This window comes from Physella acuta, unplaced genomic scaffold (assembly GCF_028476545.2).
Source record: "Physella acuta isolate Inbredline_101_S28 unplaced genomic scaffold, ASM2847654v3 ptg002333l, whole genome shotgun sequence".
Classification (NCBI taxonomy): Eukaryota; Metazoa; Mollusca; class Gastropoda; family Physidae; genus Physella; species Physella acuta.
The window spans coordinates 22,243-44,496 of NW_026733828.1; the positions used below are offsets into that span (position 1 = coordinate 22,243).

Sequence of the window (22,254 nt, forward strand, 5' to 3'; positions counted from 1 at the left end):
AACTCGAGTCTTTCGGGTAGCAGTCCAGCTCTAGTTTCTGTGTACACTGTTATTTGTGTCGATATGATTGCTGAAACTAGTGTTCATATAATCAATACTAAAAAAAAACATTGTTCTCTGTAAAAAAAAATAATTAAAATTGTATTTAAAAAATAAGAAAATGGAGTGTATTAAACATTAAAAATTTTGTCTATACATATTAGTTCAAATACTGATTTGTTTCTTTTTACAGTGATTTTAGACATTCGATTGAAACAAAAAAAAAGTAATTAGAAACTACAACCTACTTTTTTTTAGGGTTTATATCCGACTTTAGTAAACCAATATTCTCTCCTAACTTCAAGCTGAGCACACAAACCTCTAGAATACACTTTGACCGTGTAATGTGTCTCTAAATCGACTGAATTTCGACCAGATCTGGAATAAAACAACGACGGTTCCAGGAAGAAAATAACATGAAAACGAATCATTCAATCCGAGTCACGTAAAGATTAGCACCAAAATCATATTCCAATTAAGTTACAGATTCAGAAGGAAGTTAATTTACCACATTTTATTTTTGTGATTTCGTTTCAGATTAAAGAAAATTATCCATGCAGGAAGCTTAACCCTAGTCGTCAAGTTGTAACGAATGATATCTTTTTTTTTGCACTAGAATTTTGATTCATTGATTACACATACCCCGATGTACATGGAGTAGTACACGATATGTAGAAACTAAAGCGCAAAAGAGAATTCATACATATTTTATAACATACGAATGGAACTCTTTAAACCTAGCGCCTCCGCTATATTATTATTAATATTATACATCGTTTTCATAAACCACTACCCCTTATTTTAAGTGAAATTTCTAAGCCACACTTCTCCCCACACGCACACACAACTCCTCACACAATCACCAACTAGCAGAGTGAACCGAACAAAAATATTCTTTTGTATGGGAATGGCGGATCACTTAGACTTTTATAAAAAACGGGGTCGTCCTTGGAAAACAAAACTGGTTAATGGGCATTTATTTTGTTAGCCACATTTTTAATATGTAGATACTGATACTCATTGTGCATCCATATCTCCTCTTTGGTAGAAGGCAGTATTTATTTTTAGGCGTCCCTCCTACGACCCCCCCCCCCCCCTTCCTCGTAAGGAATATTCCTAAAAAAATAATTTATTATTGTCTACCTCTTTGTGGTAATTGCGGACAAAGTCAAAAGCCGACGCCATCCACGGAAGGGTCAACAGCCCCCCCCCCCCCCCCCCCCCCCCCAAAAAAAAAAGATTGTCGGGGAGAAAAAAACCTTGGTCGTGACTGGTTTGCTGGTCGAAAGAGATTTAGCAAATAGTAAAGTATCAAGGGGAACTAACCGGAGCAATCATGGTAAGTAGCCTACCATTGTTGCAGTACAGTCCCTTTAATGTTGTTATTTGTGAAGCTTTTAAAATGTTAGTTTCTAGCACCAACAATGGTTAATTAATGAAAAAACGAGAATTTAATTTTCCTAGCTCCCGTTTTAGTGGTGTATCGTTATTGTTGTCTCTCAACAACTGATCCATTCCCAACAGTTTAACCACTGCGTGAACCCTATAATTCTGTAATGTTTTTTGTACACCGTTTCATCAAAACTAGAGGTGGGCTGGCTTTGTGTATAGGAGGGCCTGCAATTTTCAAAGGGGCCCACTGATATTTTTGTTCTTTCGTGGGGTGTGCGGGAGAGAGGGGGGCACAACATTCATCTTAAATGTCTTCTTTTCTACCAGTATAAAGAAGAGATATAAAGAAATAAACAAGGCATCTCGTAAAAAAAAAAAAAATTTCTAGGCGCCATTTTCCACCCATGTAGAAAAATAAACTTTAATTTTGTGACACACAGAGTAAAGAGGATTAAGTCAAATAACTCAAGGTTAGCAAACTTTGTTCAATTACACCACGTTAACACTTGCAAAAAAAACATCGCAATAATTTGATGTTATCTGAAAACAATTTTTCCCATGGAAAATGTATACTTACTTGTTGCAAGTTTTTTTAAGATGTATAATATTATACATATCATAAGTGTAAAGCAGTGTTAGAAGCATTATTAACTGCTATATACTTAAATAAAAAAACAGAATACCAGCATAAAATTCAAAGTACAAATTTTCTTTTTTTAAGTCCAATAAAATTTATTAACATTTGGTTCTACATAGAAAAATATCTTTATTTTTAACTCAAAATAAACAATAAAACTTACTGGTATAAAATGATATGTCGGTAATGCAAAAAAAAAATATAGTCAGTACGGATGCTAAATGAGCTGTATTAGTTCAAATCTATTTGTTATAACAAGTCAGTATGTTAAAAAAATTCATTTAAAATCCAGCCATTGAGGAAAAAAAAACACAACTTAAGTGTACAATGTGCTATAAATTCTTTTACCTGACCTTAAGAAAAATTGTAACCCAATATCCCTTCATTGATGATGATACATTTTTAAAAAAAACAAAGTGATAAGACTTTTAAAATTGTTAAAGCATGAATAGTTCTAATTTTACTATAGGTGAAAATATTTAAATCTAAAAACTGCTTTATAATAGTAATATCTTATCACATTATCTGTGCCTACAGATAATGTGATGTTTACAACGCTTGTAAAAAGTCAATAAATGTATAACCTCATCTTCCATTACCCTGGGGGTAACATGGTGTTAGAAATTGGTGAAAATATTTTCGACAAAAAAATGGATTCGTAACATCATCCGTAACCCTTGGCCAGCGTGGTATAAAGACAAATACACTGTAAATTCTCAAACATTGAACATAAAGCAAGTTTAACAAAATGTTCAGATTTCTGTATTGGAGTATACAAACCACACACATATTGAATTATCAAACCACATACAAACAGCTAGAATTTTAAAATATAATATCTCAGTAAATGAAATATAAATTGAAAAAGTTGAAATTGTTCTTTTTTGTTCTTGAAGAAAACAATGCTAAAAAGTACAAAATCTAAAACTTTATAACTTGGAAACACCACTTAGGGTAGACCAGATATAAAACTATGTGGATATGATTATTAGATATGTGCCACTAAACATGCCCTGAATTCATTGTAGAATATTTTTTCCTGAGGCTTTGTGTAATTATAATTTGATCTGTGCCTAATTATATGTTTTTAACTGTTGGTAACATACGGATACATGTTTACGAGTGATCCAGTGCATAGCACAACATATAAGACTAACAACCACAAGCTGGTTACAAAACAAGACTAAATGAAATGACAGCTCGTTAAAACTAAATGAGTTTAATACTATCTACACAAGGCAAACTATTCTAAATATAAATACACAAGCTAGTACACAAGCTAAGATACAGTGGCTGTCTAACAGTACAGAACTAACCTTCACTAACCTAGTGGAAGAACTGGACTAGACTGAGGCTGAGTCAATCACACACACCTTATATCCTTACAGAAAACAGGTACAAACTGGACTGTCACAACTCAAAGGAGGATTGAACAGAGACGAACGGGACAGGGTACAAAGTACAAATAACATTCACCCAATTCATCTCCCCTTACTAATTCACTGTATTAACATTGCAGAAAGAATTACTGTCATGAACAAGAGATAAACCAGTGTTACTTTAAACATTGGAAAAAGGTTCTCCTGTAAAAATTTCATGTATTAGACTGTGGTGACCATCTATCTCAATGGCATGTGTTTGCCTGCAATCAAATGGACTTGCTTGGCATTTAAAGAAATTTTAAGCTAGCGTAAAAAAAAAAAATTAAAACAATAATTTTGAGATTATATTAATTTTTAAATCTTTATAAATGTTTATATTTGTGACGGAGATTTAAAAAAGAAATCAAACTAAAGTGTATTTCAATTGTCTTTTAACAGTAGCAAACTGATATCCGAAGTGCAAAGATGCCAAAGGTAATTAAATTTTTTTTTCAGAATTACACTCAGCATTAAGTCAACAGTGAAACTATTATTTCAATAGGACTATTAGTCCAAATCAATGTTTACCCTCCAAATCAGTGTTAAAAGTGATTTAAAACTGTATTACTAACATGAGCACAGATGCTAATAAAAAATATACATAAACATGGATGCAAACAAAGTACACTGTCATGGAGAGTCACACTTGTATACCATTACTAACAGCCCAATAGGAAACAGCAACAGACACATATTGAGCTAGACTTGAGGAATGTATGCAACTGAAAAAATGAACCTTTGTATAAAAACACAGAAAACATTAGTCATACGAATAAAATTGTTAATTTAAAACATTAGTAACACAAATAAAAAGGTTCATTTAATCATTAGTCATGCAAAAATAAAAAAGGTTCATTTAAAAAAATATTTTTCTGGCCAATGGACAGTCATTTTTAGAAAGCAAGAATAAACAATAAAAATATAATCACCAATACAACAACCAATGAATGAATGAAAAATTATTGCACATTTTTTCAAATAATTTTTTACATACTTTGAAAATCAATTATAATTTTACAATTTTTATTGCAAAGATTTTGTTTAATTTGGCCTGTTTGATAACAAGTGAATCTACAAATGCAAAATTCTATTCACACCTTCAATACTATGAGAAAAAAATAATTAAGTTCATAGCCTCAATTTAAATTAATTAACTTAAATATTTGTTCATTTTAATTGTTTACAACTTTTTTTTTATTGCACATTACAAATATGTTCACATAATAAAACAACAGCACTAGAATAACTTTTATGTTGTAACACAGAGCAGTAGTACAGTTTAATGTTTATACTGCTGGATCTGTTTCATAAAATTTGTAAAAAAAACAAACAATTTTTACCACTGCTCAAACAGTTTAAAAGAGAAACATTTTTCACTGCTAGGTCTATAACACGAAAAGGTAACAAGTGTTAGATAGCAAGCTATTATTAGCCCAAGAGTTTTCTGGAATCTAACTAAGTTTTAAATCAAAATAATTAAAGCATGGACCATGACGTACATAAAAAGACCACGTAAATATGTGGTCATTGAGCACATATAATTAATCAATGAATACCCTAATGCTGTGGAAGGATTAAAAGCTATATATCATAATATATTAATTCATCCATGTCACCCAGGCTTCTCAATAACATTAGATTCATACCACATTTTAAAAAATGTATATTTGATGAAAAATATATTAATTACTTAATAAAACAATTGAAGATTCTAAAAATGGTTCCTAAAAGACTAATGATCATTAATCTATTTAAAAGACAGTTGTAACAATAGTCTTGATATTCAACCTGCTAGACGATGACTGGCTTAAAAATGGATTGATTGAGTTGATATGCTTGATGATTATTGTAATGATATAACAATAATGATAGATTTGACCAAGGACCTGATAATTCACTTTATGAGAAGCTTCATATACATTTGACAATATAATTTATAACATTAATATGGACTTGATAGTAAAATTGATATGGATTTGATGATTCACTTGATAATAACTTGATAAAGTCGTTATGATCAACTTGATGATGTAATTGATGATAGACTTGATATTTGCTTGATGAAAAACTTGATATTGACTTGATGACACACACGCATGAGTCTGTTACTGTTTCAGATTCTGTCGAACACACTTCTCCCTCATAGAGATTATCTTAGACCTGGGCATAGACCCAGTCACAGTGAAAATACTCTGTCAAGCAAGAATTTTATAACAGGTCAAAACGCTATTAATAATTTCAAGCTAATTTTAGCTGATCTCTCAACCCATTGTCTATACTAGCAGACATCATCATATAAACAAACACTGATAACATCAATAAGTCCCTATGTAACCACATCCACCTCCACAATCAATAACCCTACTCTTATGATATCTTGCCAAAAGATGTACACTACTTTACTAGGATCTACTTTAATAGGGTCTAAAGTTTAGGCTGAAAAATTGAGTTTTAGATATTTTATGGTTGAGTTGAGTTGTATTCTTAAAGTTTAGTCACAAACCATATTTTCTAGTGTGTTGAAGCAAATTTTACAATTAGTTGACCATTATTTCTTTTTTTTTATTAACGACTTCATAATTAGCTGAACATAATACATTGTGATATTTTTATATAACAGCATGCTTTTTGCGCTAGAGCACTCGACTGTTAGTCTGAGGTCTAGAGTTAGGATCCCAGTCCAGACTTGTGTCCCTGAGTCCACCCAGATATGACTGGTACCTGACTCTCATTGGGGAAAGTAAAAACGGCTGGGCATAGTGCTGACCACACCACCTCTTTATATGTCGAGGTCAAGAAAAAGATTGCCTCTACTACTTTTTCCTATTGCGAGTTAGGTATGAAATCGGAACTTCATTTTGTTTTGCTTTTTTACTTTAATAGTTGTGAATATAGAGACAGCGTACTGACCTTCATGAAATTATGACAGTCTAGGGTGATGGGGTCCTTCACAATGTCCTTGAACACGTCCACGGCCTGAGGGAAGTTGGTGCACTGCATCAGACGGTCCTTGTTCAAGGTTATCAAGGTCAAGGCCACACGCAGCAGAATCTTTGACCCCTCCATGAACAGGCAGTCCCAAATTCTTAACACCGTCTAAAGTAAAAGACCAAATTAAATTACAGCTAAAGCGGAACATTTTTTATTTAAGACGTATAGAGAAAGTAAAGCTATAATTTATCACAAATGTCTGCAAGGACCAATTGCTTTAAAATATACAGGTGGTACATTTCAATTTATCCAAAATGGCTGAAAAATAGATAAAAATCTGGACATCACCTCAACAGGCATGACGTCTGCAAACAGGCAGATGAACCACTTCATGCCAATCAGACACCACTGCACCCCCAGCCCTTCAAGGTGTGCATGTAGGTCTGGCAACTTCCACCTGGTGAGTCAGACAGAATGAGGTCAACACAAACCAGGTTTGGTATTATAGGTAAAACATAATCTGTCAACACATAAGTAAAGTAAGTAAAGTTCTCTTTCAAACCTGACGGTCTATAGGGCAAGTGAAGTAAAGTTCACTTGTTTCTGTGACCTCAGCATATGAAGGGATAGTGTGGTCAGCACTATGCCCAGCCGCCTTTACTTACCCTAACATAAGTTAGGTGCCCATCAGAATTGGGTGGACTCAGGGACAGTCTACTGACTAAAACCTGGATTTGAACTCAAGACTTACAGGTTAGCAGTCCAGCTCTCTACTGCTAGACAACTCCGTCAACACATATTAGTTTATAAATGATAGTTAAAACATAACGTCAACACATACAAGGGGAAAAGAAGCAGAAAATGAAAAAAAAATACTTTCATTATTAGATTATATAAGTACAATAAAAAATGCTCACAGATCTGTATTAATTGTTTACAACCTTGTTACTTGATGGCAGTATATATTTTATTAAACAAGAATTTTTCGGTACAGAGAATCTCAATGATACACAACAAACATTTTATGACATGACAAAACTGACCTGACAACCTCTCCAAGCAGATCTTGCTCAGCTTTGATAGCTATCATGTTTGGTGCATAGAAGTCTAGGAGAAAGTAAATAAACATTTGATAGCTATCATGTTTGGTGCATAGAAGTCTAGGAGAAAGTAAATAAACATTTGATAGCTATCATGTTTGGTGCATAGAAGTCTAGGAGAAAGTAAATAAACATTTGATAGCTATCATGTTTGGTGCATAGAAGTCTAGGAGAAAGTAAGTAAATATTTGATAGCTATCATGTTTGGTGCATAGAAGTCTAGGAGAAAGTAAGTAAATATTTGATAGCTATCATGTTTGGTGCATAGAAGTCTAGGAGAGTAAGTAAATATTTGATAGCTATCATGTTTGGTGCATAGAAGTCTAGGAGAAAGTAAGTAAATATTTGATAGCTATCATGTTTGGTGCATAGAAGTCTAGGAGAGTAAGTAAAAATTTGATAGCTATCATGTTTGGTGCATAGAAGTCTAGGAGAAAGTAAATAAACATTTGATAGCTATCATGTTTGGTGCATAGAAGTCTAGGAGAAAGTAAATAAACATTTGATAGCTATCATGTTTGGTGCATAGAAGTCTAGGAGAAAGTAAATAAACATTTGATAGCTATCATGTTTGATGCATAGAAGTCTAGGAGAAAGTAAGTAAATATTTGATAGCTATCATGTTTGGTGCATAGAAGTCTAGGAGAAAGTAAGTAAACATTTAAGGGCTGTTTGGTGCATAGAAGTCTAGGAGAAAGTAAATAAACATTTGATAGCTATCATGTTTGGTGCATAGAAGTCTAGGAGAAAGTAAATAAACATTTGATAGCTATCATGTTTGGTGCATAGAAGTCTAGGAGAAAGTAAGTAAATATTTGATAGCTATCATGTTTGGTGCATAGAAGTCTAGGAGAAAGTAAGTAAACATTTGATAGCTATCATGTTTGGTGCATAGAAGTCTAGGAGAAAGTAAGTAAATATTTGATAGCTATCATGTTTGGTGCATAGAAGTCTAGGAGAAAGTAAGTAAACATTTAAGGGCTGTTTGGTGCATAGAAGTCTAGGAGAAAAAAAATTAGTAGCTATTATAACTGATGTGTCATTTATTCAAATCTTGGGGAAAATTATTTATAAAATTTCAATATTTCTGTTTTTGAATGAAACAAAGCTAATCATAGAACATCAGTGCTTGGCTATTGTGTTTCATATATTCATCTAAATAACTGATCATGTGTAGCAGAGCTAGTTTGGGTGTCATGCTCTGTGTTTAGAGCACACAACTGCTGCCAGGAAGGTCAAATAGCTGGTCCCTACGCACGTCTGATGAATACCGAACTAACGTTGGCGATAGGCAGCTGAGCATAGCGCTGACAACACTATCCCTTTGTGTGTCTAGATCAGGGGTCGGCAACCTTTTGAAGCGGAAGAGCCAAAAGTTACAATTTTCAAAATTTCCCTGATTTTAAAGAGCCACTAACATTTTCTTTATTTCAAATATTTTATTTTTTTATTAAGAGTATTAGTATTTGTTCAAGGAGCTGGAGAGCCGCATCTTGATATCAAAAGAGCCGCATGCGGCTCGCGAGCCGCAGGTTGCCGACCCCTGGTCTAGATCATACCAGGTAGAATGTATGGCCTAGTAGATAAAAATGTTCTAGACATACCTGGTAGAATGTTCTGTATGAGTGTGTCCATCAACCAAAAAGCTTTTTCTTCTGTTTTCACCACTAAGAGCAACAGCCCAGCAATGAAGTTCATACCCTGAAGATTCAGTCACAACAAAACAATAAACATGGTAAAACATTACCCAACAAACTTGACTAAGTCCAACAAACATGGCCACTTTCAACAAACAGGGCCACATCCAACAAAAATGGACACATCTAACAAATATGGCCACATCCAACAAACTTGGCCACATCCAACAAACACGGCCACATCTAACAAAAATGGACACATCTAACAAATATGGCCACATCTAACAAATATGGCCACATCCAACAAACACGGCCACATCTAACAAAAATGGACACATCTAACAAATATGGCCACATCTAACAAATATGGCCACATCCAACAAACACGGCCACATCCAACAAACACGGCCACATCTAACAAAAATGGACACATCTAACAAATATGGCCACATCTAACAAATATGGCCACATCCAACAAACACGGCCACATCCAACAAACAGGGCCACATCCAACAAACACGGCCACATCTAACAAAAATGGACACATCTAACAAATATGGCCACATCTAACAAATATGGCCACATTCAACAAACACGGCCACATCCAACAAACTTGGCCACATCCGACAAACTTGGCCACATCCAATAAACACGGCCACATCCAACAAACTTGGCCACATCCAACAAACACGGCCACATCCAACAAACACAGCCACATCCAACAAACTTGGCCACATCCAACAAACTTGGCTACATCCAACAAACACAGCCACATTAAACAAACACAGCCACATTCAACAAACGTGGCCACATTCAACAAACTTGGCCACATTCAACAAACTTGGCCACATCCGACAAACACCGCCACATCCAACAAACACAGCCACATCCAACAAACACGGCCACATCCAACAAACACGGCCACATCCAACAAAAATGGCCACATCCAACAAACACAGCCACATCCAACAAACACAGCCACATCAAACAAACACAGCCACATTCAACAAACTTGGCCACATTCAACAAACTTGGCCACATTCAACAAACTTGGCCACATTCAACAAACTTGGCCACCTTGGCCACATCAGACAAACACCGCCACATCCAACAAACACGGCCACATCCAACAAACATGGCCACATCCAACAAAAATGGCCACATCCAACAAACACTGCCACATCCAACAAACACAGCTACATCAAACAAACACAGCCACATTCAACAAACTTGGCCACATTCAACAAACTTGGCCACATCCGACAAACACAGCCACATCCAACAAACACAGCCACATCCAACAAACTTGGCCACATCCAACAAACACAGCCACATCCAATAAACATGGCCACATCCAACAAACTTGGCCACACCCAACAAACATGGCCACATCCAACAAACACAGCCACATTCAACAAACTTTGCCACATCCAACAAAAATGGCCACATCCAACAAACATCCAACAAACTTGGCCACATCCAACAAACTAGGCCACATCCAACAAACATGGCAATATCCAACCAACCTGGCAATATCCAATGTGTGGTATACTCAGAGAAATGGCCTCCAGAACATTCTGTAGGGGTCTGCGTAAAGATCCTGGGTCTGTCAGCTCACTGAAGTAAACATTTTCAGGGAATGTCCTGTGCAGATCTGAAAAGTCAAGTTCAAATCTTAAACTGTGTGCTCAGCCATCACAGATCTAAAAAAATATTACAGTCCCTAGAACAAATGCTTCTTGATTCTCTTGATAGCTGTTATTTTTTAAAGTCAAAAGTATTATTAAAGAATGTGAAGTGATTTTAAAAGGAGGGATATACAAGTGTAAAAAAATTATTAAAATCTACAGTAGACATTTGGAAATTTGTTTACTAACAATTAAGTTGCGTTATTTCTTTTAATTCTATTTTTAAAGCTACTTGTATAATCCTTAGAAAACATTGGTTCATCATCATCTTTTCCTGTTTATCCCAAGACACATGGGGCAGATGAAGTAGAGTTCATCTGTCTCAATGACCTTAGCTTACAAGGAGATAATGTGGTCAGCACTATGCCAAGTTACCTTTTTTTCCTTAACATGAGCTAGGTACTCATCAGAGCTAAATGGTCACAGGGTTGATCTACTGATTTAAACCTGGATTCGAACTCAAGACTTTTGGGTTAACAGTCTAGCGCTCTACTACTAGGCTATGCCGTCTCTTCAAACAATTGTTAGGATCTATATCAAATCAGTAAACCTGTTGGCTTTCAATACCGCTAGTTTTGTGACATTTATCTTAAAGTTGGTATTAATTAGGATCACCTAAGACAATGGTGTCGGACACTGACGGGTCGGTCATCTGGCTCCTCAGGGTGGCGTACCTCTGCGGGTCTTCAGACATGCGTTTTGCTGCCAGACTAATCTGCATCCACACCTGGGAGATGACGAACACGTACTCACTCAGAAGGTCACCAGTATACATGGGGTTTATAGCTAAATACATTATTGGTCAAAGACTTCTTTACAAAATAAACACTTGAATAAGGACTTTACTTGTCTTTTTAACACTAAATTTGAGGAAATCCACACTGACATAGTATATTTAGTTGAACTGTGTATACTGGGTTGTGTTGTTGCTCCACGATAGAAACAATTGAACCCTACTTGCACCACAAAAGTTAAACCCTACTAGCAGAAACACTACACCATGACAGGAAAACTGTTACGACAGAAACAACTGAACCCTACTTGCTCCACTACAGAAACAACTGAACCCTACTTGCCCCACTACAGAAACAAGTGAACCCTACTAGCACAAACCCTACACCATGACAGGACAAACTGTTACGACACAAACAATTGAACCCTACTTACACCACTAAAGATACAGTTGAACTCTACTTCCCCTCTACAGAAACAATTGAACCCTACTTACACCACTAAAGATACAATTGAACTCTACTTCCCCTCTACAGAAACAATTGAACCCTACTTACACCACTAAAGATACAGTTGAACTCTACTTGCCCCTCGGCAGAAACAATTGAACCCTACTAGCATAAACCCTACACATAACAGTACCCAACTGTTACTACAGCTTGACTTTTCTACCCCACACCTCCAGGAAATTTTCTCTTACCTCAGGTCGTATATCTCCAGGTATGCCCTTCCTACAAAATCTTTTCACTGAAGAATTAACAAAAAAAGAAAAACTTGTCTCAACAGTAAATTACAAGATTCTAACAGTAAGAGTAAAGATAAATATAAGTAGGCACAAGAGTTGAGATTTCTGTTTATAAAACATTGCATGATATATATGATATATATGAAAGTGGGAGTGAATATGGACATAGTGTGTTTGTAAATGAGTATGAATTTTGATGGTATTTGGATGTGGAAGGTTTGTAGATGGTGTGTGGATTTTGATTGGGTGTGAATATTGGGAGGCAGAGGTTTGAAAATGGATATTGTGTGAATGTGGATGGTGTGTAGACATGGATGGTGTGTGAATATGTGTGTGTGTGTGTGTGTCAATGGGATGTGAATCTGGGAGGGGGTTGTGAATGTAGATGGTGTGAGAGTGGATGTTTATTTGTCTTGTAGACATTTACATTTATACTTCTTAGCCCTAACTAGTGGATGATGATGGTGTGCATGTGGTTAAATCTAACATGGATATCCATGTGGATCTTGTACTTACATTTCCTGGACCTGGGCAGCTTTGTTTTACCATCGTAGGTGTCCTTCCACCTGAGTGCCCTCCTGGTCAGAACAGACAGGTAGGTGGACATGAACTTCTCGTAGGCATCAAAGTCAAACTCCTCCTTTCTCTCAAACCCATACGGGTCCACTTTTCTGCAAGGATCAATCATTACAATTTACCAGATGACTCGGGTAAATTTATACACATTTTAAGGATGAATTATGACCATAAACCAAATGTCCATGATTAATTTAATATACTTTAAGGATCAATTATGAACATAAACCAAATGTCCATGATAAATTCATGCACATTCTAAGGATAAAATAAGACCATAAACCAAATGTCCATGATAAATTCATGCACATTCTAAGGATAAATTAAGACCATAAACCAAATGTCCATGATAAATTTATAAACATTTTAAGGATCAATTATGACCATAAACCAAATGTCCAAGATAAATTTATATAATTTTTAAGCATTACTCATGACAATAAACCAAATGTCCATAATTAAGTTACACACATTTAAACATATTTTCATCATGTAAACTTAAATTTAACAAGTTATCTTACTTTAATGATATAGTTTTCAATTTTCAAGAAACAAAATATGTCAAATAATTTTTTAAGATTAATTATTTTGAGTTCACCATGAAGAATACATCAAATTGTAGAAGCAAGTCACAAAGTGGATGTATTGAAATGGCTAAGCTGCACTCCATGCTAATCTGGTATGTATTGTACAAGTAGAAGTACAGAAGATAAAAGCAATGTAAACAAATGTAAGTAATGTCATTCAAGATACAATGTTGTAAGTAATGTTGGTGGAGATACAATGTTGTAAGTAATGTTGGTGGAGATACAATGTTGTAAGTAATGTTGGTGGAGGTACAATGTTGTAAGTAATGTTGGTGGAGATACAATGTTGTATGTAATGTTGGTGGAGATACAATGTTGTAAGTAATGTTGGTGTAGATACAATATTGTAAGTAATGTTTGTCAACATACAAGTAATGCCTCACCCAAAATGGGTGAATATAAAAATCTTGAAGTGGGATACAAAGCCAGATTTTAAAAGTGAAGTGATCTAAGTTCCAGTCAAACAATAAAGCTGTTACACCAGTTACACAATTAATGGTGGACTTGTAAAGTTTGACACAGTTATATTTGAAACACCCCAGGGATCAAAGACCTATCATAAACGACCAAGGGTTCACTAATGTATCACAAACTATGAAGGGATAAATGACCTATCACGAACTATAAGGATTCACTGAACTAAACAGGAAATCTATGACCTGCTTCCCCCCCCCCCCACACACACACAGTTTACCATCAATTCTATTGAATATTAGCCTAATAACAATAAACCACAACAACCACAGATATTTTCAAAAGTGTTTCAACAGTAATGTAATATGAATATTGACATTTTTGTTTATACTACTGTGAACATATTTAAAAGTAACCCACAATTATTTATTGATTGAACTCAAAATGTTCAATACATACCAGATTTTTTTTTTATTATAGACAGTGACATACCTACAGCTGCCACAAGCAAACAGATTGGTTGTAAAGGGTTTTGTTTTCGAATATGTTAGTCATAAACTTAAAAATATAAAACTATTGAGGTGTTTACAGTACCGTGGTAGAATTGCAAGAATAAGACATCAGAGCCTATAGCTAATGTGTTTATATAAGTGTTAACATCCTACACATAAACTTAACGCCTAAACTCAGTGTGTCACCATCTTTCACCTAAACTTGATGTATTACTAACCTTCACCTAAACTTACAATATCACCACCCATCGCATAATTTAATGTATCACCAATCAGAACCTAACATATCACCGCTCACAACCTAAACCTAATGTGTCACCACCCAGATTCTAAACCTCATGTGTCATCACCCAGAACCTAATGTGTAACCACCCAGAACCTAATGTGTCACCACCCAGAACCTAATGTGTCACCACCCAGAACCTAATGTGTCACCACCCAGAACCTACACCTAACATGTCACCACCCACAACTGAAAACCTAACATGTCACCACCCAGAACCTAAACCTAACGTGTCACCACCCAGAACCTAACCCTAATGTGTCACCACCCAGAACCTAAACCTAACGTGTCACCACCCAGAACCTAACCCTAATGTGTCACCACCCAGAACCTAAACCTAACGTGTCACCACCCAGAACCTTACCCTAATGTGTCACCACCCAGAACCTAAACCTAACATATCACCACCCAGAACCTAAACCTAACATATCACCACCCAGAACCTAAACCTAACATGTCACCACTGAAACCTAAACCTAACATATCACCACCCACAACCTAAACCTAATGTGTCACCACCCAGAACCTAAACCTAACATCTCACCACCCACAACCTAAACCTAACATGTCGCCACTGAAACCTAAACCTAACGTCTCTCCACCCACAACCTAAACCTAATGTGTCACCACCCAGAACCTAAACCTAATGTGTCACCACAACCTAAACCTAACATGTCACCACCCAGAACCTAAACCTAACATGTCACCACCCAGAACCTAAACCTAATGTGTCACCACCCACAACCTAAACCTAACATGTCGCCACTGAAACCTAAACCTAACGTCTCTCCACCCACAACCTAAACCTAATGTGTCACCACCCAGAACCTTAACCTAATGTGTCACCACAACCTAAACCTAACATGTCACCACCCAGAACCTAAACCTAACATGTCACCACCCAGAACCTAAACCTAACATATCACCACCCACAACCTAAACCTAACATATCACCACCCAGAACCTAAACCTAACATGTCACCACCCACAACCTAAACCTAACATATCACCACAACCTAAACCTAACATGTCACCACCCAGAACCTAAACCTAACATGTCACCACCCAGAACCTAAACCTAACATGTCACCACCCACAACCTAACCTACCATGTCACCACCCAGAACCTAAACCTAATATGTCACCACTCAAACCAAAACCTAATGTGTCACCACCCAGAATCTAAACCTTAAGGTTCACCACCCAGAACCTAAACCTAACATGTCACCACCTGCAGACATCTCCTCCTGAACACGACGAGTCTCCAGACGACGATGACCTCGACCTTCCCGTCCTGTCTTCCCCCACGGAGCCTGGACTGTGTGACATCACAACAAATCTCAGAACACTTGTTTTCCTCTCAGAATCCGGACACGCACAAGCCAAACCTATTCACTTTCAAACTCCTCCACTCTACTGCTACTACGTTAGACAAATACTCAAAACTTCTGTTTTAGAGTAAGGTCAAACATGTCTTTAAGCAGTTAAAAATGAAAGGAAATACACATAATATGAAATGTCAAAGTGGATTGCTAAAAAAAAAGCCTCGAAAGCACTGGACTAGTATCCAACGTTTCTTGAGGTAACACCGATTGTATCTTTTAATAATTGCCTAGAGTCTGTGCATAAATTCTACATGCACGATAAAGAGAAATAGTTTCCAAATATAGTGCTATACAACAAGACAGCGAACGTAAAAGATGACCTTTGAAGTTCACATTGACTAATAGACACACGATTTCCTATTGCCTGACTCTGGTCCAAATATAATGGTATAGTCCAATGCAACAACACAGCGAATATACAAGTTGATCTTAAAAATCCATATAGACTAATAAACAAACGATTTCCTATAGACCGACTTTGGCTCAATACAATGGTATAGTCCTATGCAACAAGACAGCGAATATACAAGTTGATCTTAGAAATCCATATAGATATCCTTTAGACTGAGTCTGCTCAAATACAATGGTATAGTCCTATACACCACGACAGCGACAGTACAAGATGATTTCAGAAATTCACATAAACTAATAAACAAACGATTTCATATCGACTGAGTCGCGCTCAAATACAATGGTATAGTCCCTATAGAACAATACAGCGAATATACAAGTTGATCTTAGAAATCCACTAATAAACACACGATCTCCTATACAATTAATCTGGCTCAAATACAATGGTATAGTCCCTATAGAACAATACACGTTGACCGTAGAAATCCACTAATAAACAAACGATCTCCTATAGACTGAGTCTACTTAAATACAACGGTATAGTCCCTATGCAACAAGACATCGAATATACAAGTTGATCTTAGAAATCCACTAATAAACACACGATCTCCTATAGACTGAGTCTGCCCCACGTGTGAAAACAGACGGTATCGGTGTTGAGCCGGTTAAATCGCGCGTGATGTATTGATCGTTGGATCGTCTGCGTGGTGACACAATATGCTGGTGTGACGTCAGCAGAGGAATGTGGTGAGTCTACACCCCATGGCGCGGTTATTACAAACTGTATAACCACTAGTGTATGGTAAGATGTAAGATGCAATTTGTTATCGTGAGGTCGCTGATGCATCTAACCCAGAGTTTATTCCAGGCATCTCTTCGGGGGGGGGGGGGGGGGGGGGGGGGGGGGCTTAGCCCCCCCCCCCCCCCCCCCCGAAATTTTTTTACCGCCCCCCCCCCCCGAACGAAATGAAATTTATATAATTTATATAGAAAATATATACTTTTAACAGTGTCCGCCCCCCGAAGAAAGTCTACCGCCCCCCCCCCCCCCCGAAAATTTCAAGTGCCCCCCCCGGAGAAAAAAGTCTGGAAGAAACACTGATCTAACCTACATACATACTTTATAATACTGTATATATATATATATATATATATATATATATATATATATATATATATATATATATATATATATATATATATATATATACATACACACACACAGACAGACAGATAGATATAGATATTAGCATAAGGAGAGGGGGCTTTAGACAATTGAACGTTGAAAAAAAAATCTTTAAGTAAAATTTTCCCTTTACCACCCAGTCCACAGATTTTAGTGGAAATGAAAGCAATGTACACAGTCTATATAAGGGACATCAGACCAACGGCTTATCGCGACAAATGATGACACATTGTATCGCATGCTCAACCACACTTTAACACGGTCGCTTATCGTAAGCCTTGATACGGAGAGAGATTTAAAGACAATCACTTCCCTAACTTATCATCTACCCCCCCCCCCCCCCACACACACACCCAGTCAATCTGAGCCAACGCCCAAAGTGCTTGTATATACCGGCCTGTATCCAACCCTATACCGGCCTGTATCCAACCCTATACCGGCCTGTATCCAACCCTATACCGGCCTGTATCCAACCCTATACCGGCCTGTATCCAACCCTATACCGGCCTGTATCCAACCCTATACCGGCCTGTATCCAACCCTATACCGGCCTGTATCCAACCCTATACCGGCCTGTATCCAACCCTATACCGGCCTGTATCCAACCCTATACCGGCCTGTATCCAACCCTATACCGGCCTGTATCCAATTCTATACCGGCCTGTATCCAACCCAATACCGGACTGTATCCAACCCTATACCGGCCTGTATCCAACCCTATACCGGCCTGTATCCAACCCTATACCGGCCTGTATCCAACCCTATACCGGCCTGTATCCAACCCTATACCGGCCTGTATCCAACCCTATACCGGCCTGTATCCAACCCAATACCGGACTGTATCCAACCCTATACCGGCCTGTATCCAACCCTATACCGGCCTGTATCCAACCCTATACCGGCCTGTATCCAACCCTATACCGGACTGTATCCAACCCTATACCGGCCTGTATCCAACCCTATACCGGACTGTATCCAACCCTATACCGGCCTGTATCCAACCCAATACCGGACTGTATCCAACTCTATACCGGCCTGTATCCAACCCAATACCGGACTGTATCCAACTCTATACCGGCCTGTATCCAACCCTATACCGGCCTGTATCCAACCCTATACCGGCCTGTATCCAACCCTATACCGGCCTGTATCCAACCCTATACCGGCCTGTATCCAACCCTATATCGGCCTGTATCCAACCTTACCCTAATCATATTCACCCGTTTTAACCACCCCATCAAATGACGTCATAATCGATACGTTTCTCATTCCGCATATTGCCAATTGTTGTATACATTAAATATGGTGCTGTATCTTTCTTTAAATATGGACGTATCTACAGAAGAAATATCTAAACAACAAATACAGATGTCTGATCTTTAAAGTGGTTATCTTACATTTCTTAATATATTTTGTTTCAGACCATGTAATGTACATTGATAAATTGTTGCACTGTTTATCTACCTTCTGTGTTAAAGCGTACTGGGTAAAGTGCGATTCAGGGACATCTCGCACTTTAGCTGTACGCTATAACACAGTTTAATCTACCTTCTGCTATGGCGTACTGGGTAAAGTGCGACTCAGGGACATCTCGCACTTTAGCTGTACGCTATAACACAGTTTAATCTACCTTCTACTATAGCTTACTGGGTAAAGTGCGACTCAGGGACATCTCGCACTTTAACTGTACGCTATGTTGTAACTTTAAAAGTATGAACTTCCTGTCGCGTTCTCAAAGTACTTGAACTAAATTAATTGATTCAGTCTAAATCATTAAGAGGAATCGACAAATGTTCAAAGTGTAGGCCTACAATTATTGTAAATGTATTTTGTCCACTTGAGTAAGAGGCATGTTGGTCGGGTGGGTAGAGAAGACGCATGCTTAGCCCAAAGTGTCGAGTTCGGGTCCTTGGCCACTATGTTTACTCAGCTCTAACGGGTTGATCATTAAAGTTGTTGGGAGGGAGGGGGGGGGGAAATAAGGCGGTGGGGATAGTTCTTAACACAGATTCTCTACATAGACATAATTAAAGAAATAGATAAACTCTACTTCATCTGACAGTGTATCAGGGCTAGTATCGTTACTTTTCGAATTTTTATAATTTATAATTTTGAATATTGATTTGATTCGCAATACTCAATGTAAGTTGCATGGCCTTATGTGAGCTATTGACAAAAGCCATTCTCTACTAAAGGTGTAACGTCTTTTATATACCTCCCCCAGCCCAAAGGTTTTATATAACGATACGTTACGTCACAATGACAGAGGACTGTTAAAGATACTCTATTGAATACTGGTCTACCGGAATGAACTATAATTCAGATTCTGTGTTGTTTTTGGTCATAAAAATGGTCAATTGTTAGAGATCAAACAAATTAATTGCTTTGACATCCGATAGATCAATTAATACACACCAAAATGACCACTTGTTTAAAAACAGAAATTGACAATCACTTAGACATAAAACCGGTCTATAACTTAGACATGCAACTGACCAATGAGGTAGTCTAAAGGCTACCTATCTGACCAACGGCTAACTTATTCTACGTGCAACTTACCCATAAGAAATGTACCGCATTTTAATATTCTTGTTTGAACCACTACCGCGTCAACACACCAACGAATCTGTACCAACTTCACACCAACGAATCTGTAGCAACTTCACACCAACGAATCTGTACCAACTTCACACCAACAACTCGGCAACAACTTCACACCAACCAATCGACAACAACTTCACACCAACCTATCGACAACAACTTCACACCAACAGGCCAACAGACCGTGTGTCTATGACTCTAATCTAGTTGCAGTCTGACACGGTCTGACCTAATGAACTTGTGCAAAGTGAGTCCGCACCAATTCATCTAATGATGGCGAGATTACCGGTCTAGAGTTTGGTACAGATTAGCAGACGTGTGTAAGTGGCCACTTCATGTATGTGGGGGGGGGGGGGGGGGGGGGGGTTGAGAAAGATGGGAGGGGGGAAGGTCAGATTGATGGTGACAGAAAGTGGAGTTTTTTCTTACCAGACGTACAAATAAATTATTATTATCTTTCAACTTTTAAATAACTGCGAATTAACTTTTGGAAAAACAAAGATACACGGAATTTTTTTTAGTTGTTGGGGATGAAGTACGTACTACATACTACAATAGCCTCAGTCTAATACCTTAATTAATTATGATTTGTCAGGATGACCTAATCATAAACACAGTTAATTACAAGCATATTTCGGTCTAATTATGTCCAATGCGGCGTGGTCGAATGGTAGAGCTTACGGCTGCTAACTCGAAAGTCTCGAGTTCAGATCCCGGGCTAGAATCTGTAGGACGACCCTGAGTCTACCCAGCTCTGATGGGTACCTGAACCAAGTTAAGGGCAAACAGGCGGCTGGATATACTCTACACCTCTTTTATGCCTAGGGGATTGAAACAGATAAACTCTACTTCATCTGCACTATGTGTCTTCGGCACGATCGAAAAAAAAAAAGATGATGTTGTCCAATCGAACACATCTACCATTTGATACAACTGTACGCCTATGTGAGCAATAACAAGATTTTACTTCGGCTCGTATGTGGTTTGATTGGTTAGTGGTTAACCTTTTATCTCAATTGTAATCCATTTCAATCGGATCGCTTTCTTTCAAACTTAGGAGCTAAACGCATCTCCAAGTGTAAGGAAAACACACACATACCATGACGAGAAGCACGATCACGTGACTTACCCATGCCCGAATCTTGCTGTCCCAGGTGTACTCATCCCCCCGGGTTGTCCTGTCAGTCAACCCCGTGAGTCATGGGCCAACCCGGCTGGTCATTAGCAGACTGAGGTCATCCTCTAATGATGGATGGTCCTCGCGGCGAAATTAGACGCGGCTTACGGGGTTAAAGTTCAAGAAAACTGCGAACGTTGTACTCCACACGTGGTTTTTGTTGTCAAGTGTTCTGCGGGATGGAAAAATAAAACTGAATTAAAACTAAACAATGAAATAGTTTTTAATTAACATAAACATGACAATGGGGACATTCTTTCATTATGGAAGTTTTTTTTTTTAAATGGTGGATTTGGTTTCGTGAGACAGAGGGTTAAAATGTAGATTGAAACAAAACAATGAGAAACTAAACATTGAAATGGAGATATGCGCCTACATTCATTAATGGAGGGTATTTTTTCCCCTCTTTTTGGAAGAGGATTGGAGGGGGGGGGGTATATAATGGGTTGCGGGGATTAAACGTAGACTGACACTAAGCAATTAAAAACGTGACAATAGAGAGGTCCATTCGTCAAGGAATTTTTTTTGTATTCTTTCAGATGAGTGGAATTGACAGGGGGGGGGGGGGCGACGGGAGGGGACGGACTTCATAAGATAGAAGTCTACATATATAAACACAAAACAATTAACTAATTAAACGGAATTAAACGGGATGATGGAGAGATCCATACGTCATGGAAGTTTTTTTTTAAGGGAACAGTGAGGTGGGGGGGGGGGTCTTGGAGGGTGGAAGGCCAAGTATGTAGATTAAAACAGAGTAATTAGAAACATAAACACGATCGACAATTCATTTATTTATTTTTTACAATTAAGATTTGTGTAGAAAGGGATGAACGGGGGTTTAAAAATAGACCATCACG

The 22,254-nt window shown here is 37.6% G+C and overlaps 1 protein-coding gene across 2 annotated transcripts; it reads right to left on the reverse strand.

Annotated features, from left to right (window-relative positions):
- Nucleotides 1–1,890: 1,890 nt before the first annotated feature.
- LOC131932976 (growth hormone-regulated TBC protein 1) lies at nucleotides 1,891–21,574 on the reverse strand. Of its 2 annotated transcripts, none has more exons than XM_059289857.1 (10): nucleotides 21,347–21,574; nucleotides 12,839–12,993; nucleotides 12,278–12,324; nucleotides 11,461–11,572; nucleotides 10,684–10,811; nucleotides 9,125–9,221; nucleotides 7,464–7,527; nucleotides 6,769–6,877; nucleotides 6,400–6,585; nucleotides 1,891–5,681 (listed from the first exon to the last, which is right to left on the reverse strand). In XM_059289857.1, exons 1-10 carry the CDS (start codon nucleotides 21,379–21,381, stop codon nucleotides 5,595–5,597), a joined length of 1,020 nt encoding a protein of 339 aa, XP_059145840.1. In that variant the 5' UTR covers nucleotides 21,382–21,574; the 3' UTR covers nucleotides 1,891–5,594. The 2 variants fall into 2 exon arrangements, with proteins under 2 accessions (XP_059145840.1, XP_059145839.1); XM_059289856.1 differs by lacking the exon at nucleotides 21,347–21,574 and adding an exon at nucleotides 15,926–16,038.
- Nucleotides 21,575–22,254: the final 680 nt, after the last annotated feature.